Source organism: Amphiprion ocellaris, chromosome 2 (assembly GCF_022539595.1).
Source record: "Amphiprion ocellaris isolate individual 3 ecotype Okinawa chromosome 2, ASM2253959v1, whole genome shotgun sequence".
NCBI lineage: Eukaryota > Metazoa > Chordata > Actinopteri > Pomacentridae > Amphiprion > Amphiprion ocellaris.
Window position 1 is genome coordinate 36,627,101 of NC_072767.1, and position 17,360 is coordinate 36,644,460.

The window sequence follows — 17,360 nt, forward strand, 5'->3', positions numbered from 1 at the left end:
AAGTAAAATAGATAGATATACAGTCAAAAATGGACACTGATGATCAACCTCACACACTGAAGAAAACATTAAATCAATTTATGTGTACTAGTCATATGATTTGATTTTCTGTCTTTATTGCAAACAGGAAGCCAGTCTGAAATAATACGATTTGAGCATCTGCATTTCAACAATAATGATATACAATTGTGTGATATTCTATAAGTTTGACATAATGAAGAACTACTGAAACAATGACACTGCTTTATCCTAATAAACTAATTTAAAATTTTGTTTAAAGAACCCAGTCAATGGCTTTCTTCTTATTCTTAGTGAAATGCCTTGTTGAGACACGTACTGACATGAACCCAGCAGTTCCTGAAACAACGCCACCGTTTCATCCTGTTTCTTCTTAATCTCAGATGACTGCAATTAAAACACTTGAGCACTTTGTATGTATTGAAAGGCCACATGCTCTTATGATCCACACTAGTTTAATCTATTTGTAAAGCTTGTTTGTTTTTCGGATCTGTAAGCATCCCTATTTGACTCCACCAGAGCTGTGACGCACATACATCCTTCATAATTTACACAGGATCCTTTCTCTAGGATATAGTGTGAATGAACAGTCACACCTTTATTTGAGAGATATCCTGGAGCAACAGGTAGGCCAAGGAACTAGGTGAAGGAAAGACTGCTGCTCCTGTAGACTAAACTTCACCTAAGAGGCCTGCAGCCCACCAACAAGAAGGACGTTTTTATCAGGAACCAAAACTAAACAGGCACAGGGATGAGCATGTTGTGCCATTAAAATGATTACTGAAACAATTCCGACAAACAATATTATCAGTTGACCATCACAACAAGCCAGAACAGCGCTCAAAAGGAAATGAAAACCAGGCCAGCTCACTAAAAGCTGAAAACAGACTGGTCAGAGAAAATGACAGTTCAGTAAGTAAGTTTTTATTTTTAAAAACAATAGAAATACAGAAATATGGAGTTTTTGAGGGACTGGTTTTGAGCAGAATCCTTAATAGCGATGAACTAATGATACCATTCAGAGTATGGATTCAATGGACTGAATTAGACCCAGTAAAAACAGTATAATAGAGGACAAATGATATATTAAATGCAGAACAAACACATCATTAATGGAAATTACTATTATATAAATGCACACAGCTTGCATTTTGGTTATTAAATCTAATAATTTTACCGCCTGGGTTGATCAGAGAAGCTACAAATGCCACACTATAACGCTATATATATTAGCAGTAAAATTAAGCTCACAATTCTTACACTGAGCAAAACAAAAGACCCACAATCACAGTATGACAGCAACAGCGGCTCTGTGAATCATCACAGAAGTTCCAGTCAGGCGGGGATCAAAGAGGCTTGGGAATACAACATCAGGAGCATCGGCTCAGGACAATGGGAGTGAAGGACGCAGTCATGTGATATAATGCAATTTGATAGGAAAAGCCACTTTGCCAGTGAGGGGTAACATGGGTGGGGTGTGGATACAAACGTGAATTCTTTGTCAGCATGCATATATCAGCTGGCATAGTGGGAAAACAAAAACTCATCAAACATTCACTTTAGTACACAGTGTACCAAACTGCTGAAGCGTGGTTAAACACTTCAATTTGCCATACAAGCTCCAACGCCAAGGAAATTATTTTCAGAATTTAAAAAAAAAAAAAAAAAAAAAACATGAACACGGTGACATTTTTGTTTGAACAATACAGTCCACTCACCTTCATACTCAGCTAATCCAAAACAATGAACCAACTGTATATTGTCCTTTTGATTGAGACATCCATCAGCAATCTAATTATTTTGGCAAGCACTATAGGCATCTTGCATTTAGCAGGCGGCTTGAGGAAAGTAGATTTGATGGCACCGGAGAGGCTTTACGTACAAGGTTCAGCGAAAACATGCCCTTATTAGCTTTAGTACACAACGTTCCTTCCTTAGTATCCTTTTGTGTCAGCTATGGACAGGGCCTCTTTCTGTGACCCTCCCCTCCCCAAGACAGTTTAAAGGTACAAAGTTATGCATTTTCTGTGTTAGAAGATTGTATCATACCAACAAAGTAAAAATAGAGAAGTGGTCCCCCACATGTACAGAATTCATGCGTAAGAGTTTGACGGGTGCTGCAAAAGGTAAACAGTAAAGAGCAGTGAGTGAAAGAGGGGGATGGGAGGAGAAGAAACCAGAGCATTTTACAAGAGGGGAGAAAATAGAGCCTTTCTCTTAGCAGGCAAGAAAAGGAAAGGCAAACGTAATGCAAAACTTGAAGTAAAAACTGTATCCAGCATTCAAACTGCCATCAGATGCATTAAAACAACTGAAGATAGAACAATTTCACATCTAAATTGTTTTTGAGTAACAACATATAATTTTACCCCTGGGAACCCACTTGCAATTTTAATTACTCTGGAATTATGTTGACAAGAGGTTTAAATAAAAAGCAAGTTCAAACTAAAAGCTCAGTTGTCAAACAGTCTAATCGACCCAGTCTATTCCCCCTGCCATACTCTCTTCTCACACAGGTAAACACACATTGACACCACATTAGTTTTCTGACAAAGATCCTCACCTTTAAAACCAAACAATCTCCACCCTCAGAATATTGTTCACTAACGCAGGGAACAGTGGTATTTTCTCTCCAACCACAGTGAGAGCCTCGAGCTACTGGCCTGCAATCAACTCTCTCCACAGGACTACCTATTCCGAGAATCACATTATGTGAGCGACAGGATTCTGCAAAGAAGTTCCTGCTACCAGAAAAAAAGGATTATTTAGTCGTGACAGAAACTTTATGATAGAAAAATCTGTTGATGTGCCTTGTGGGATGTGCAAGATTTAGCTTAGGACTTCGAATGAGGTTATTGAATTATTCTCTGAACAAAAGGAAGTGAGACAAGATCACCACAAACTGAGACTGAGGATACGCTATTGGTTTTGCATCTGCTTTTAATTTGTTTTAGAAGGCAGACTTATTTAAGACACCTAATGGAGTTAGAGAAGAACCATGTATCCTTGCTTTATACAATAGTCAAGTCATGATGTCCTTGATTCACAGTTTAATCAAAATACCTTGATAGCAAACCTGAAATCTATTTTGTCGTTTGGTTGTTGCTGTCACACTGACTTCCTTCTAAAGAGTGCAGTTATGCTCAACCTAACACGCAGTAAACTAATAAAGTTTTCTTCCAGTAGATGATTCGGTGCAAACAAACACCGCTCTTTAGTCAAGCTGTGTTGTATAAACCACCATATGATTGGATTTTGATTAACCACACTCATGACAAGCAAGAGAGCTTCTGTAGCAATCAAAAAATGAGATTGTTTTGTTCAACAAGCCCTACTCTCGCAGCATTACCCTGGTACATAAGTCTACCGCAGGTATTGGCTCGATCCGATCGCTATAAAACGTGCCCGCAGAAAGCATCAACATACACAGCATTGTATTGATAGCTGGGACACAGGAAGGCCAGCGGGCAAGAGAGCTTATTGTGCTCATCAGTCAGCATGGCCGGTGGGCAGGAACAATAGTGTGTGCTGGAGTGCCAGTCCAGTCCAGTTCTGTCTCCTCGCATAAAACCAGAGCTGCCAACCCGCAGTGCTAAACCTCGACCTGCTACAACAACAGAGACACAGACTCTGAGTTACTGACCCTCTGTTCTCTCAGCCAACAAAGGAAACTGATGGTTTTATAATGAATTTGCAAAGAGATTTACAAAGTATAACAGACCCACTGGCAGCTGATGAGACCCAGTCTGTCTTGGTCAGATTCAGATTCAGAAAACTTTATTTGTCCCCAGGGGGCAATTAAAATATCTTGTTTTACCTAAAGGATGTTATTTGTACATTTTACAACCTGCCAGCGAGTGTCACAAACAAAATAAACTCGGATTGTGGTATGTAGTAAATTTTTATGGCTTGTCATCATTTTAATGAAACAATCATAAACATAGTGTGTGCATGTGTGGTTATTTAGCTCATAAAAAGTGAAACCTAATTCTAAATGTCTTAATTGATCAAATATCAAACAATTAAAAGGTCTGACATCAGCAAATGTTTGCCATCTTTAGTTGATAAGTGACATAAACTACCAATGTTGTGTCGATCAAGTAATTAACTTACTAATAATTTTGGCTCCACTCTGAATTATGAAAATGCCAAACAGAAGCAAGAGACACTATCTGGAAAGCTTTGACATAACTTAGACAAAAGACAACGTGGCCAAGCACAATAGAGTCTGGGTCCGTTTTGCATGTTGAACGTGATGATTCTGCTGTTTTCCTGGCATGTAGGCTAAATGTCATGTTTGCTCAGAGAGATAATCTTTTTGTTTTGCTTTAGAAACCTATTCAATTCCAAATTCTACAAGTCAATCAATGCTTTATATTCATGAGGTTAAAAAAGACACAGGTATGTGTATTTAAATGTTTAATATTAATTTAAAGGAATTCCTGATGTCTGAACCTCTTCAATGCGTACTTAAAGTAGTCAAAGCAAATGTATTTTATAGGGCTGATGTTAACTATCAGCAATCATGGATGCTGACAACCGATTTCCATTTGCAGTCAAAATAAAAATCTTGATTTAGAGTAACACAAACTTCTGCATGAAACTGGATTTATGTTTCATGTCTGTTTAACTAAAAGGCAGCTTTTCCAAATTTCCTCTTCAGCGTTGATGATGTAACTAAACAGATAATTCTGTGGCCGGGACATTTATTGCAACAACATCAGAGCCAAAGTTGCACATTTTAAATTAATTTATGTTATCTAGAATTAAATAAAAAACAGCAACACCAATCATTACAAAATCCTGAACACTGACTCCACTAATCAGCCGGGCCAATAATCAATAACTTCCCTGCTTTCTCATGCAATGAGCAACAAAGTACTGTGCTATCATGTTAAAAAAAGTCTTGAGAATGTGGACAGATGACCGGGTAAGACACACCTGAAAAATAATTAAATCTACATACATAAAGTGTTGAGTTCAGACAGCATTGATTTTCCTCTAGCCCTGGCCATGACGTACAGGAAAGTCATCATGTGGAAATGTGCTGCTAATATAGCATAAGGTACACAAGAGGTATAAACCAGTTTAATCAGTTCCTTCAGCCTTCAATCAAACACAGCATTAACTACAGTAAACACAGGCATCCAGAACAACAACATGAGGAAACCACCAACAACAAAGGAGTTACCTAATGCTGGCAGTGTTAAGAGGACAGAAAAATATAGGTATGTGTATGGACACACGTGCTGTAAATCACAGCAGCCACATGACATTTCAACAGTGTAAAAGTTACAAGAAGACAGCAGGATGAAACGAATAGCTGGGAGGTGATGAGCTTCAGGAAAAGGCTAAAGTAAGCAACACAGTCTTCTCTGAAGGCAGGTTCTGTAACCTTTTTATGTTCCATCCGGCCTCCTCTTTCATAGCTGAAATAGCCAAAATGCACACAGAGAAAGCTCTGTGTCTCGGTCATCTACTCTCCGTGCCCAGTGCACGTGCTGTGTACCAGTGTTTACTGGTGGGAAACACAAGAAGGCTATGGGTGACAACAGTCTCACTGACCACCAGTGCACATCATGAGGAAGGTCTTCTTATGTAACAACTGCCCCAAAAAGGGGAACTTTTACGGTGTGGGCAGAACACATAGTTCTTTAACAAGAGGGTCCTCTAGCTACATCCTGGCCTCATTCTTTGTATGGCACTTACTTTGCCTTTCAGCAAGTGTTCAGACACTGGAGCATAAAGTCAAAAAATATTTGAAACTTTTAGCAAAAGGAGACACTTCCAACTGTGTGCATGTGTAATGAGGGAGAGTACCCCTTATGTTATAATATAATGATCAAGTCCATTACCCTGTTGACTTATTGATAGCTTTTTTTGGGAGGCTTTGTTTTTGACAAAATATTTGCACTGCATAACAAAGTCTCACACCCAGAGTTGCTAAAGAAGTGGAGGTGTGAGTTGAGATATGATAATAGAGAGCCAGTGAAATCCCATACAGATACCACCTCATCCTACAGGTGAACTAGGAAAGGAAACAGGTTGGACAAACCAAAACTCCCATGGTGTTCTCTTACTGAGCTTGCGTCAAAACATGCAGCACAAACACCTCGACTGGTAAAGCAGAAGCAAACAACATACCACAATGCCTTAAAGCCATTTAAGCTGGTCTCACGTAATTATATACGAAGCCAATCAACAAATTTCAACAGAAATCAGGTGTATATTTATAATTCAATGGCACTGGACAGGCAACTTCATTTAATTTGCACATGCTCAAAGAAATCCAATGCATTGCTAGTTTTGTTGTGCTGTGGATGATTACAAAGTATCTGCAGTCTAATGGAATATAATAGACAATCCTCAACTGGTCAATTGGATGCAGTTATCTCATAAGCGCTAATCATATTGCATAATGACAATAATCTTTAAATGGCTGTGAAACTAATAAGGCTATGACACATGAACAGAATGAGACGATGACAAGACATCATCTCTTGAGCATGCTCCTGCTCAAATACAAAAAACAAAATCACTTTTTGTGGTAGTTTTCAGGTGGTTTTACAAAATATATCATTAACGTAAAGATGCAATCTGTCAGCCAAAAACTCTAACAAATTCAAACAGTTTGTAACCTGCAATAAGAGTTAACAAGCCATTCTCAGCCAACGTGCCAGCTCTTAAGTTAGGATCTAAATGTGGAGAAACCGTGTGTCTGTGGTGAGCTATCATTACTGACAATAAACCTGGCTGGAAATGTGCACCCTCACGCAAACTGTCTCTAGAGCACATGCACACACTTTCTCCACCGATGCTGATGTCAACAGCCTGAGCTAGCTTACCGTATGTACAGTAAGATCCCTGTTGCTGACTATGTGAGTGAAGGGGCAGCACCACACACTCAGAGCACATTCTGCTATACCCCTATGAGCAGTGCAGCACCGAGATCTCCAGCTGAGCAGCGACAGCAGCTTCAAAGTAAGACACAAAGGATTCACATAAGACAGAAAATCTAACCATAAATATTCAACATTAGCTCCAGCTATTTCAAGCAGCACAGGGATCTTAAAAGACATCAGGTGAATCGTGACGACACACCCCCCTGTAGCCATTTGCCACCAGCATCCCAACACAGAGCCCCTTTTCAATGCTTAAAATCACTGCTGCCTTGGAAACCTTTGGATTACTGCAAGGATTGTGTTCCCTGCTTCGCTGTTCCTACTGGGACGTGTGAGAGTTGGCACGGAGGAGTGAGAAGCCAACAGTGGCACGCTAAAAGGGGTTTGCATTAGTAATGAAGTCTGTTCGTGTAGCAGCATGGTCATTAGTTCGTTTGGAGGAAAGTGAAAAGTGCACCAATGTTTTAGGCAAGCAAACATCTGATTCACAAGGCTGGAATCAAATGTAGTTGGTACTGAAGGTGGCTTCACTTGTGCTTTAGAATTCCATATTCCTGTAGGGCTTTTTTGAATTTTAATGATTAACTATGAATATGTTAATCCCTCAGTCAGTATCTCTGTCCATATCTGAGAGAACAACACACTGCTATCTTACTCTCTTTCTTCTTTTTCCGCTAAATGTTGTCTGTGCAGTACCTCAGCCCTTTAAAAATAACTTAATCTGTGAAAATAGAATAAGTTACAACCTGAGAATAACATGTGGATTTACCATAGCCTGTTAGTTTGTAATTCAACTGCCAGTGAAATAGTTTCAAAACAGTAAGAAATATGCACCAAATTGTACTGCAAATTGTGAATATTATAAAAGGTAATACACGAGACTGTACCGAAGAAAGCTTTACTTATTAATGAATACATTGCATAAGAATAATTCCTAGTATTATAAATAAAAAATGGGCACTAAAATCAGTTTCCAATGCTATGAGGAAACAGAAAAAATTAAATAGGGCTTGTCCTTACAATACCTGTTGGCTCTGATGTGCTGGTAACACAGGTATATGCTGATAATTTCCAGGAAACATTGTTAGTGCCAGCACATCTGAAGTGATGTAATGCTATCTGGCACAGCTCAGTTGTTGGGAGTTTTACAAGCAGAAATTTTAAACCTTACTTTCTACCACTACTAATCCGCCAAAAGTGCCTTGTATTTTTTATTTTTTAGCCAAATGCAATGAATATATATTATTCGAGAACAAAGTTGACCCTCTGTATTGTCAAGGAATGTGACAGTGAGTGATCATCACAACCAAGTAAGCAGGACAGCAGAGGGAAAAACCAACAGCCTGCAGGCTTCCCTGTGCGTTCTTAGCTGCTCCTGAGTCACCAATCTGGATAAAGGTGGCACGTTAGTCAGACTGTTAATCCCATTCCACAAACCCTACACATTGTTACCTGCTTCGTGCCTCTGAGATTAAACAGATGCATGAGTTGCGTTAATCTACCAGACCTCTGTGTTTGGAGAAGACCTGCAATCACTGGTTGAAAGAGAGCCACTTATTTACATGACAGAATGTAATAACAGACCTCTGTTACATCTGCATATATTTATTTTATTTTATACTGTGTTGTAATCTTTACACGCTTTGTAAACTCAAGCTCCACTGTGTTTTTGTATCTCTCTCACTTACTGGTCCATCAGCATAGGTTTGGAGTGTTTTGTTATTTTTATCACCATTAAGTGTTTTTGAAATTTACTGTTAACAACAGGTTAACAATGCCAACTTTTTTATGCATTTAGTCACAATTTCAAAGAAGGGCCTTCAATGTTCTATTTCTTATGATATAAAACTACCCATCAGTTGGGTTTGCCCTGTCAATTTAGAATGTTTGTTTATATCTTAAGACGTAGTTCTTTTACACTGCAATACGCATTTCGCTTGTAAACTTTTGTACTTCAAACTTATTTCTAAATATGTTAAGTTTATTACTATTAATTTAAGGACATCTGTTTACATTTTACTAGCAATTGCAGCTGAATTTGTATTGAAACAACCCATAATGAAATAATGGTTACTTTATGCCCTCAGTTATATGAAGAAAAATCTGATGTGCAGCATTGTAAATCTTGTAGAGAGAGGACAGTTTCTGACATTCAACATTTTACAAACATTACCATTCATTAGGCCTTGTATCTAACTATTGTTTTTATTGTTGATTAATCTGCCCATTGATTTCTCGACAAATCATTAGTTGTTAGGTCTATAAAATGTCAGAAAATGGTGAAAAATCTTAATCAATATATTCCAAAGTCCAAGATGACATCTTCCAATGTCTTGTTCTAAACACAACCCAAAGATATTCTGCTTAGCAGCAAAGAAATCAGAAAATATTCACAGTTAAGAAGGTGAAATCACAGCATTTTGAGTTATTTCTCTTAAGAAATTACTGAAAGTTAATAATAGAGTTGACATTTGACAGCTAATTGATTAATGGTTGCATCTGTTAATTTTAGGACTTTACTAGCTGATAATGCAGATTTGGTATTGAAAACCTACAATGAAATAAAGGTTAGTTTAAGAATTGTAGCATTTCTAAGTTTTTCACTAGCAAATTAGTATTTCATGTTCAACATTAGCATCCACCAGACAAGTAACCTCTGCCATTACAGCCCAACTTCACTGGTTTTAGAGGTAGCTAGCTCTGCTGCTATTCAACAGCTGATTACCCAGCCTGCTAAAACCCTAAAAAAAACATTTAAACAACAAACTTTATCAGTCAGTTGTGTCAGGCTCCAACAAAACAATCTCAAGGCTGTTTGTCTGAGCTACAGGTCAAATAAACATCACACGCTGTAAGCTGTTAGCTATGTAGCAGCAGATGTAATGCGGCAAAAGACACCGAGCAAAGCGACATGACGGGCAATATTGTCATCATTAAACGTATTTATCTTATTGTTATAGCAGAAATCTGTCTGACGTGATGTAAATAATATGAATGGAGATGTCGGGCCAAGCTTACCAGCACAGGAGAGCTACAATGAGGCACACCAACAAAACGCGCAGCCTCTTCATTATCTTCCCGCGGGGACCAACATCCTCGCTCTTTGGGTTTTATCTGATCACTCGCGGCTACACAATACACCGAAAGACAGGCTGTAATGTCGGCCGAGTGCCCGCCTGTATGATTTATTATTTTTTTTTAAACAGCTGTCTTCTAAGGGTAAAAACCTACACTTGAGGAGTGCTATTTCTCATTGTGCGGACTAGCTGTCCGCCTCTTTTTCAGCTTCAGTAGCCACTGCTGTTGACGAGTAGCTGCCTCCTCGTAAGTTCAACCCCCGCTCTGTGTCTGACCAATCAGATTAGCGCTGAGTATTTCTTGACCAATCATAGGAGCAGTCGTCACCTTGGGTTTGACTAATAGGTCCCGCCCTCCGGTTTGAGGATGAGTTGGTGACTGTTGAGCAGGACGCGTCACCTATTTCTTGATAAGCAAATCCCCAAAGCATGCAATATTTGAACTTATTACACAACACTGTGATGTCAAGCGTTTAAGTATAATTGACTAATGCTGTTACTTTTGTCTTTTATAGGCGCCCATGTTGCTGTTAAGTGGGCAGTCTATAATGAATGCTTGAAGGAATGTGAACACTGTGTACTTTTATCGTTAACAGCGTGAAAACGCCTTCAAAGAGTAAAAATCTTTTTTAACATCCTTGAAAGGTACTTCAAAAACATTCATTTGTCATCAAAGCTGAATGTAGCCCCATCGTATTATGCTATCATCACATCATTTTCATATTGTTGCAATATATAAACGATAATATTCAATAACTAAGACACAAACCCCCTATAATAGCTCCAACAGTTATTAACATTAAATAAGTAAGTATATTCCTATAGTATTTGTAGAAAAATCCTACTAATCCCACTAAAACCACATCTTAGGAATCTACCAGACCTGTGTTTGGAGAAGACCTGGAAGACGCTTAGGAATTTGTCAGTCATGTTTTATTTCTTAAAAAATTGTTTAAAAACAGCTCTTAGGTGTTAGTAGTCATTAAAAGTAAAAAATATTTTGGAATACACGCTTTGGTTCCTCCTGAAGTCTTATTTAACGCACATGGAACTAAAGAACAGCATTTCCCATAATGCATTTCATTACAGGCATCGAGAGATATGCCTGTCATTTTCTGTTGTATAAAATATGTATCCAAAGATGACTACAATACAAAAATCCTACATAATGATAATTTTGAATGTAGCAACAAATTCATCAGACATTTTTGGTGCAATTAATAAAAATTGTTATTTTAAACCGGCGGGGTCCTGAACTTTCGACAGCACTGAGTGAGAACATTTAAACAGGAGTCAACTTTGGGCGAACGAAGCTAGCAGCCTCGCCGCCTACTTCCAGCACCGTGGCCGGCCACTACAACAGCGTTTGGGCTTTTTTTGGACTTTTAGCCTCGTACTATGGAGCTAGTCCGGGTATTTGTGTGCGTCCTGTCCGTGTTTGTTTCGCTCTTGTCGGACAGGTTAGTGGTGCTGGCTGCCTTCTCCCAGTCTCTGGACAGCGACTTCACTTTTACTCTACCCCCCGGTCGAAAGGAGTGTTTCTACCAGACCATGAAGAAAGAGGCCTCCCTGGAGATTGAATATCAGGTTATATAGAGCTCACACAACTTTTACTTGAAACTGTTGGGTTAGCTAAACAAAAGAAAACTTCCTGTCTGTGTCTACAGGCAGCCAAATCAATGGTAACCGTAAAGGAAGAAGAGTCAACATCGACACACTTGTCAAACCTGTTGATTTGTCCTTTTGTTGTTCTTATTCACTGCAATTTATGATTCTCAATATTCGTTAAAACCACGTGCAACTCACTCTTATAAATTGATGTGTTATTTTGTCTAGTGCAAGAGAACCAGCAGGTTATGTGGCTCACACCTACAGATATATAGACAATGTGCTCACACCTTGATTTTCATATTGTTTAGAACCCGTTTTGCCGGTCAGAATGCAAAGTACTGCACAGAATGGTCTCTTTATGTTTTTTCTAGATGTTAAGTGATGTGTGGGAGTTAGTATTTGTTTGTGTCTGTGGGAGGCATCCCAAGCATTTTACACACGTGGACAAAATTATTGGTACGGAAAGAAAAACCTGCAATGGTCACAGAAATAATTTGCATCTGACAAAAGTAATAATAAATAAAAATTCTATGAAAAATAACCAATGAAAATCAGAGATTGCTTTTGAACCGTGGTTCAACAGAATTATTTAAAAAAAATAAACTCATGAAACAGGCCTGGACAAAAATGATGGTACCCCTAGAAAAGACAATAGAATAATGTGGCCACAGGGACATGTTCAATCAAGGTGTGTGCTCTAATTAGCATCACAGGTATCTACAAACTTGTAATCAGTCAGTTGGCCCTGATCTAAATCCTATTGAACATCCGTGGAAGGAGCTGAAACATGGCGTCTGTAGAAGGAACCCTTCAAACCTGAGACAACTGGAGCAGTCTGCTCATGAGGAGTGGACCAGAATACCTGCTGAGAGGTGCAGAAGTCTCATTGACAGTTACAGAAATCGTTTGATTGCAGTGATTGCCTCAAAAGGTTGTGCAACAAAATATTAAGGGTACCATCATTTTTGTCCAGGCCTGTTTCATGAGTTTATTTTTTAAATAATTCTGTTAAACCACGGTTCAAAAGCAATGTCTGATTTTCATTGTTTAATTTCCATAGAATTTTAATTTATTACTTTTATCAGATTCAAATTATTTCTGTGACAATTGTGAGTTTTTCTTTCATTAACCGATGGGTGCCAACAATTTTGTCCACATATGTACATATCTTGTGGTGTCTACAGTGAAGGACAAGGCATCAAGGCTTATCGCTTTCATGAAAACCTTGTGAGGGAGAACTAGCATTTCTCTAATGTATGACATGAGTATTAAACTATTTAAATGCTGCAACCAAGGCTAACTTTCAGTGTTGTAACATCTTTAGGACTGAATAAGTTATTGATTTCAAATCAAAATTGCAGTTTGAAGCAATGCAATTAGCAAATTGTAAATACTACAACTTCAGATATTTGTTCTGCAGCCCATTTGATGCAGGATTTAAAATGTCATTGTTTTTACAAATTCACACTGTCTTCCTTGTGCGACAGTCACACCTTTGACAGTATCTCATGTAGTATTGATCCATCACAATTTAAATCTAATGCACTGCGAATTAAAAGAATTCTATCGCAGATCAAATCGTAATTGGAATTTCTGTTAAATTTGCATCGGATATTTTCCCGTTCTCATTCACCCCTAATCTCTACAACGTCAGTATCTCTTGATTTTCTTCTCCCTCTCTGCCTAACTGACCTTTTCTTCCACCCTTCACAGGTATTAGATGGTGCAGGTCTCGATGTAGATTTCTACATCTCCTCTCCTTCTGGCCAACTGCTGTTCAGCGACTACCGCAAGTCAGACGGTGTTCACACGTAAGCAACATGGATCATCCTTCAAACACACATAAATGACTGAGTTAAACGTGCACGTTCCTAGTACTGTTTGTGTTTCCCTGCAGCATAGAAACCGAGGATGGAGACTACATGTTCTGCTTTGACAACACATTCAGCTCTGTTTCGGAAAAGCTCATCTTCTTTGAGTTGATCCTGGACAACATGGACACAGAAGACCCAGACGACTGGAAGGAGTACGTGCACGGCTCAGATATGCTGGATATGAAGATGGAAGACATTATGGTGAGTGTGTAGTCAGTCTCAGTTGATGATATTTGACATGAAATGTTTTTCAGACAAAGACTTATATAGATTTGTATGTATGAGAACTTTTGAATCTTGATAGAATATAAAGGTTTATACCGATTCAGGGTCCTTCTACTGTCTGTCATTGAGATATTTGTCACTGTGCCATATATGCTCACAGGGGGGGCAAAGTGACCCAACAGGCCGCCAGCAAAATAGCACGCAATCCACCACGTACAGGGAAAGTCACAAGGAGACTGTCACGAGAATAGACAATGTCATAATGAACTCTCACCTATTGGCTGAAGGGAGCCAATTGTTTGAGTTTGCACCACAGTAGCCTGCACCACCCCCAGAAACAGCCTTAATTTGTGTCAGAAGTCACATAGGCATCACTTGTTAAAAGGCAGGAAATGTATCTTCCAGCTGTGGAGGAAGTTGTTTTCTTGTGGAGGAAGGAACTCACCTGAATGAGCTGCTTTGTTTGCAGACTCAAAAAGATCCAAATCTCATTTTGATTCCTCTTTGCTTCGAAGTTGTATTTAGTTCATCTACAATAACCTAAGATGAAAATTGGAGACAAATTATTTATTAGTTCTCTTCTCAGATCCAGTCAGTCTGACCTGCTTGTCTCTCCTTCAGGACACCATCAACAATGTGAAGGCTCGGCTGGGGAAAAGTGTGCAGATCCAGACGGTGCTGCGAGCGTTTGAGGCTCGCGACCGTAACCTCCAGGAGAGCAACTTCGACAGGGTGAACTTTTGGTCGGTGATCAATCTCATTGTGATGGTGCTGGTGTCGGCGGTTCAGGTCTACCTTGTCCGCTCGCTGTTCGAAGATAAAAGGAAAATGCGCACATAACACCGTCTGAAATGGAGGCAAAAACAGAAAAAAACTAACACACTTGTCCAAAAAAAAAAAAAACCTTTGGGATTTTTTTCAGCTGATCTCCTGACTTGTGACTCTTGTAACACAAGATTTTAATGTACACACTTATGCACATGCACAGACACCAACCACAGACATTGATTAACAATTCATTCACCACACTCTGCTTGCCAGTCCACTGGAGTTTGAGGGACAGCAGGAATCCAAGAACGTATAACTGTCAGCCCCTCTACAGGCAACCTCTGTCTCTTTGCTACAGGAAAAAGGTCTCCAAGTCTCTCTTTACAACTTGTTTCTTGTTTTATTGTCCTCCCTGGCTGCTGTAGTTCTTCACTGACGTTACAAGCACATTTATGATGGGACTATTTTTCTAATAGTTTAACGTTACCAGGCTAGTGGCCAATTGCAAAGATGTCCATTTTTCTTTGGATGTGTTTTTTCTGAGTGTTAAAGTAAACTAGATAAAGAAATTAAGAATTTATTTCTGCTAAAAAGGAGTGTGAGGTGCAACCAGTCTGTCAGCGTGGCTTCCCCATATGTTAAGTACTTTTAAAAGCATACCTTTGTATGGAACTAAGTCGCCTTAGTGATTTGGATTTAGCTGCTAGCTTTTTGCCAATCTGCGAGGCCTTTGAATAATTCTCCCATTGCCTCAAAAACTTATGTTGTTGCCATTATGTCTCACTTTCCCTTCCATGCAAATACTGAAAAGTCAGGTGTTTAGTCAGAGCCATGCTGCTATTGCTGCTCTCTGGCACCAATTGGACCGTGAGGTAGAATAAAAGGAAACGGGCCGTCTCCAAGTCTCTTAATGACTGCTGCCCTTCTCTCCTCTGCCATGATTTGTAGACTTGTGGCCTAAATGGCTGCCAGCTCCACTACCCTCCACTGTGAAGCCTAACGGCTGCTGGTGGGTGTCTGCTTACAGCCGCTTACTGTGTGAAGATGTTGAGCCTGCCCGTCTCTCTGGTGACAGAAGTCTATTTCTATCTTACTGACATCTGGAAGGTCATTACTACTATGACATTGCACTGCTCAGTTTAATATGCACAAGCCATCCACTGCCTTGGCTACGTCAGTATTCTTTTAAAAGCTAGTATCCGTGTATTAGCATTTTTTAGCCAACATAGCAAACTGACATCTGATCATTGCACTGCCTCTGATGCCACAGAACAACATTTTTTGTTTTGTCTTTGTATTCTTAGTACATAATTTAACATTTTGGGCTCCATTGTTTTAGTGGGGTCCAGCAGAAATGGGTCCACAACTTGTCCTGATATGTGGGAGAAGGAGCACTGATCAAGAGATTTTTAAAAACTCAAGGAGAAGGGGGCTGAAGAGCTCACCAAACTCTGTGATGAACTCATATCCAAAGTCCAGAAGGGCTAAGCTCATTTGTCAATACTGTAGGTTTTAATGACCTCTGCCCTTCTTTACTGTTGACGTCCAGATCATTTTCTTGTGTAGTATTTGTCTTTATCAATGTCATTGGTCATGAACATGGCTCCAGGAACAAACTCGTCATTAAAGTCTCACATGCCACTCTGTGACTTCTGGTCGGGTTGAGATGGTTCAGAGAGCTCAGGAAGCTTCTGCACTTCTGGTTCAGTTTGAAGTTCCTTGTCATGGTCGGAGCCAACCTTGTCACCAGAAATCTGTCGTTTCAAAGCACAGTGTGTTCGTGAAAAACACACACTCTGTTGAGACTTGTATCAAACTGCATTAATGCTCTTAACGCTTCAGGGCTGGGTTCGGCAGTTGGCAAACTCTCGTCAGCTTTTCCTTAAGGTGCCAACATGGCTTTTGGTTATGGTTTCAGTGAGGTTTTTTTTGTTTTTTAAATTTGGTGTTTTCTCAGCTCCTTTCTTGAGACTTGGCCACTTACAACCCTGGCAGGGAGCTCCATCTTCCAAATTTTGCCCTCTGCTGTAAGATAATGATAATCCAGTGAGTTCACGCCTTCGCAGTTTATACCGCCTTATGTTGGAAGTGTGTTAAATCAAACTCTGAGCAGTGTGATTGTTTTAAATGTGTTGCCATACAGTATGTGCATATGTTGCCATTTGTTCTGTGGATGCCTGCAATAATATAGGATGTCTGGTTGTGAGAAATGATCACCTTCTGCCTCAGTTTCAGTGCTTATTCCTTCCTTGTTCCTCTGTACAACTCATGTTACTGTGTTTCTAGTCTTGAAATATATGTTGAGATTGTGTCTCATGGAAAGTCTTATGGATTAGTAATAAATTCATTTTCTGATTTATTTGAAAGCGCTTTTGAAATTCTGCAAAAATTAAAGACATTTCTTAAAGTATTTCTACGTTACTTAAAAGGAGACCACAAGAACAGCTACACTGGCTTTGAAAAAAAAACTTTTTACAACCATAAATGATGAGTGGAAAAAGAAGGAATGTGATATATTTATTCAGCTAATGTCCTGTAAATGTATATGTGTATAAATTAAACAATCATATGTTTTTCTGACCTCTGTGTACTGTTGTATTCCTATTGAGCAAAAAACTTCATATCAAAACAAAAAAAAAAACAGTCTAACCAAGCAATAAAAATACAGATAAAAGACAATGAAATAATAAATCGGTAGAATAAAACTGTCTCTTACTAGTCATAGAGCTGCTGGGCGATCTGGTATCTTCTAGGTTTGTTGCTGCAGAGATGTGATGATCAGACACTCCCTCAGTGAAGAACTAGATGCTCCTCTGAAGTAAAGCAGATGAAAGAGAAATGTATTGAAATGAATTTGTTTTCCTTATAGTATTACATTTAGGTTA

The 17,360-nt window shown here is 39.1% G+C and overlaps 3 protein-coding genes across 11 annotated transcripts in view; 1 reads left to right on the forward strand and 2 right to left on the reverse strand.

Annotated features, from left to right (window-relative positions):
- Positions 1-10,222, reverse strand: part of suco (SUN domain containing ossification factor) — a 45,413-nt gene extending 35,191 nt beyond the window's left edge. For all 8 annotated transcript variants that reach the window (XM_023283851.3, XM_023283852.3, XM_023283850.3 and 5 more), the window contains exon 1: positions 9,939-10,222. In XM_023283851.3, the coding sequence (XP_023139619.2) occupies positions 9,939-9,991 (53 nt within the window). In that variant the 5' untranslated portion in view covers positions 9,992-10,222. The remainder of the gene's footprint in view (positions 1-9,938) is intronic.
- A 690-nt stretch (positions 10,223-10,912) lies between these two features.
- The window catches only part of dnm3a (dynamin 3a), a 37,681-nt gene continuing 31,233 nt past the window's right edge, over positions 10,913-17,360 (reverse strand). For both annotated transcript variants that reach the window (XR_004848475.2, XR_008603090.1), the window contains exon 27: positions 10,913-17,288. The gene's annotated coding sequence lies outside the window, so the exon portion shown is untranslated. The remainder of the gene's footprint in view (positions 17,289-17,360) is intronic.
- Positions 11,271-17,055, forward strand: tmed5 (transmembrane p24 trafficking protein 5). Its single transcript, XM_023283840.3, has 4 exons — positions 11,271-11,584; positions 13,322-13,419; positions 13,506-13,683; positions 14,329-17,055. The coding sequence occupies exons 1-4, from the start codon at positions 11,396-11,398 to the stop codon at positions 14,545-14,547; spliced, it is 684 nt and encodes a 227-aa protein (XP_023139608.1). The 5' UTR covers positions 11,271-11,395; the 3' UTR covers positions 14,548-17,055.

What these genes read in the sequence shown, in the direction of transcription:
- tmed5 (XM_023283840.3), top strand. Translation starts at nt 11,396, where the DNA reads ATGGAGCTAGTCCGGGTATTTGTGTGCGTCCTGTCCGTGTTTGTTTCG. An exon ending in AAGTCAGACGGTGTTCACAC is followed by an intron (nt 13,420 to 13,505) that starts GTAAGCAACATG and finishes GTTTCCCTGCAG; the next exon opens with CATAGAAACCGAGGATGGAG. An exon ending in TGAAGATGGAAGACATTATG is followed by an intron (nt 13,684 to 14,328) that starts GTGAGTGTGTAG and finishes TCTCTCCTTCAG; the next exon opens with GACACCATCAACAATGTGAA.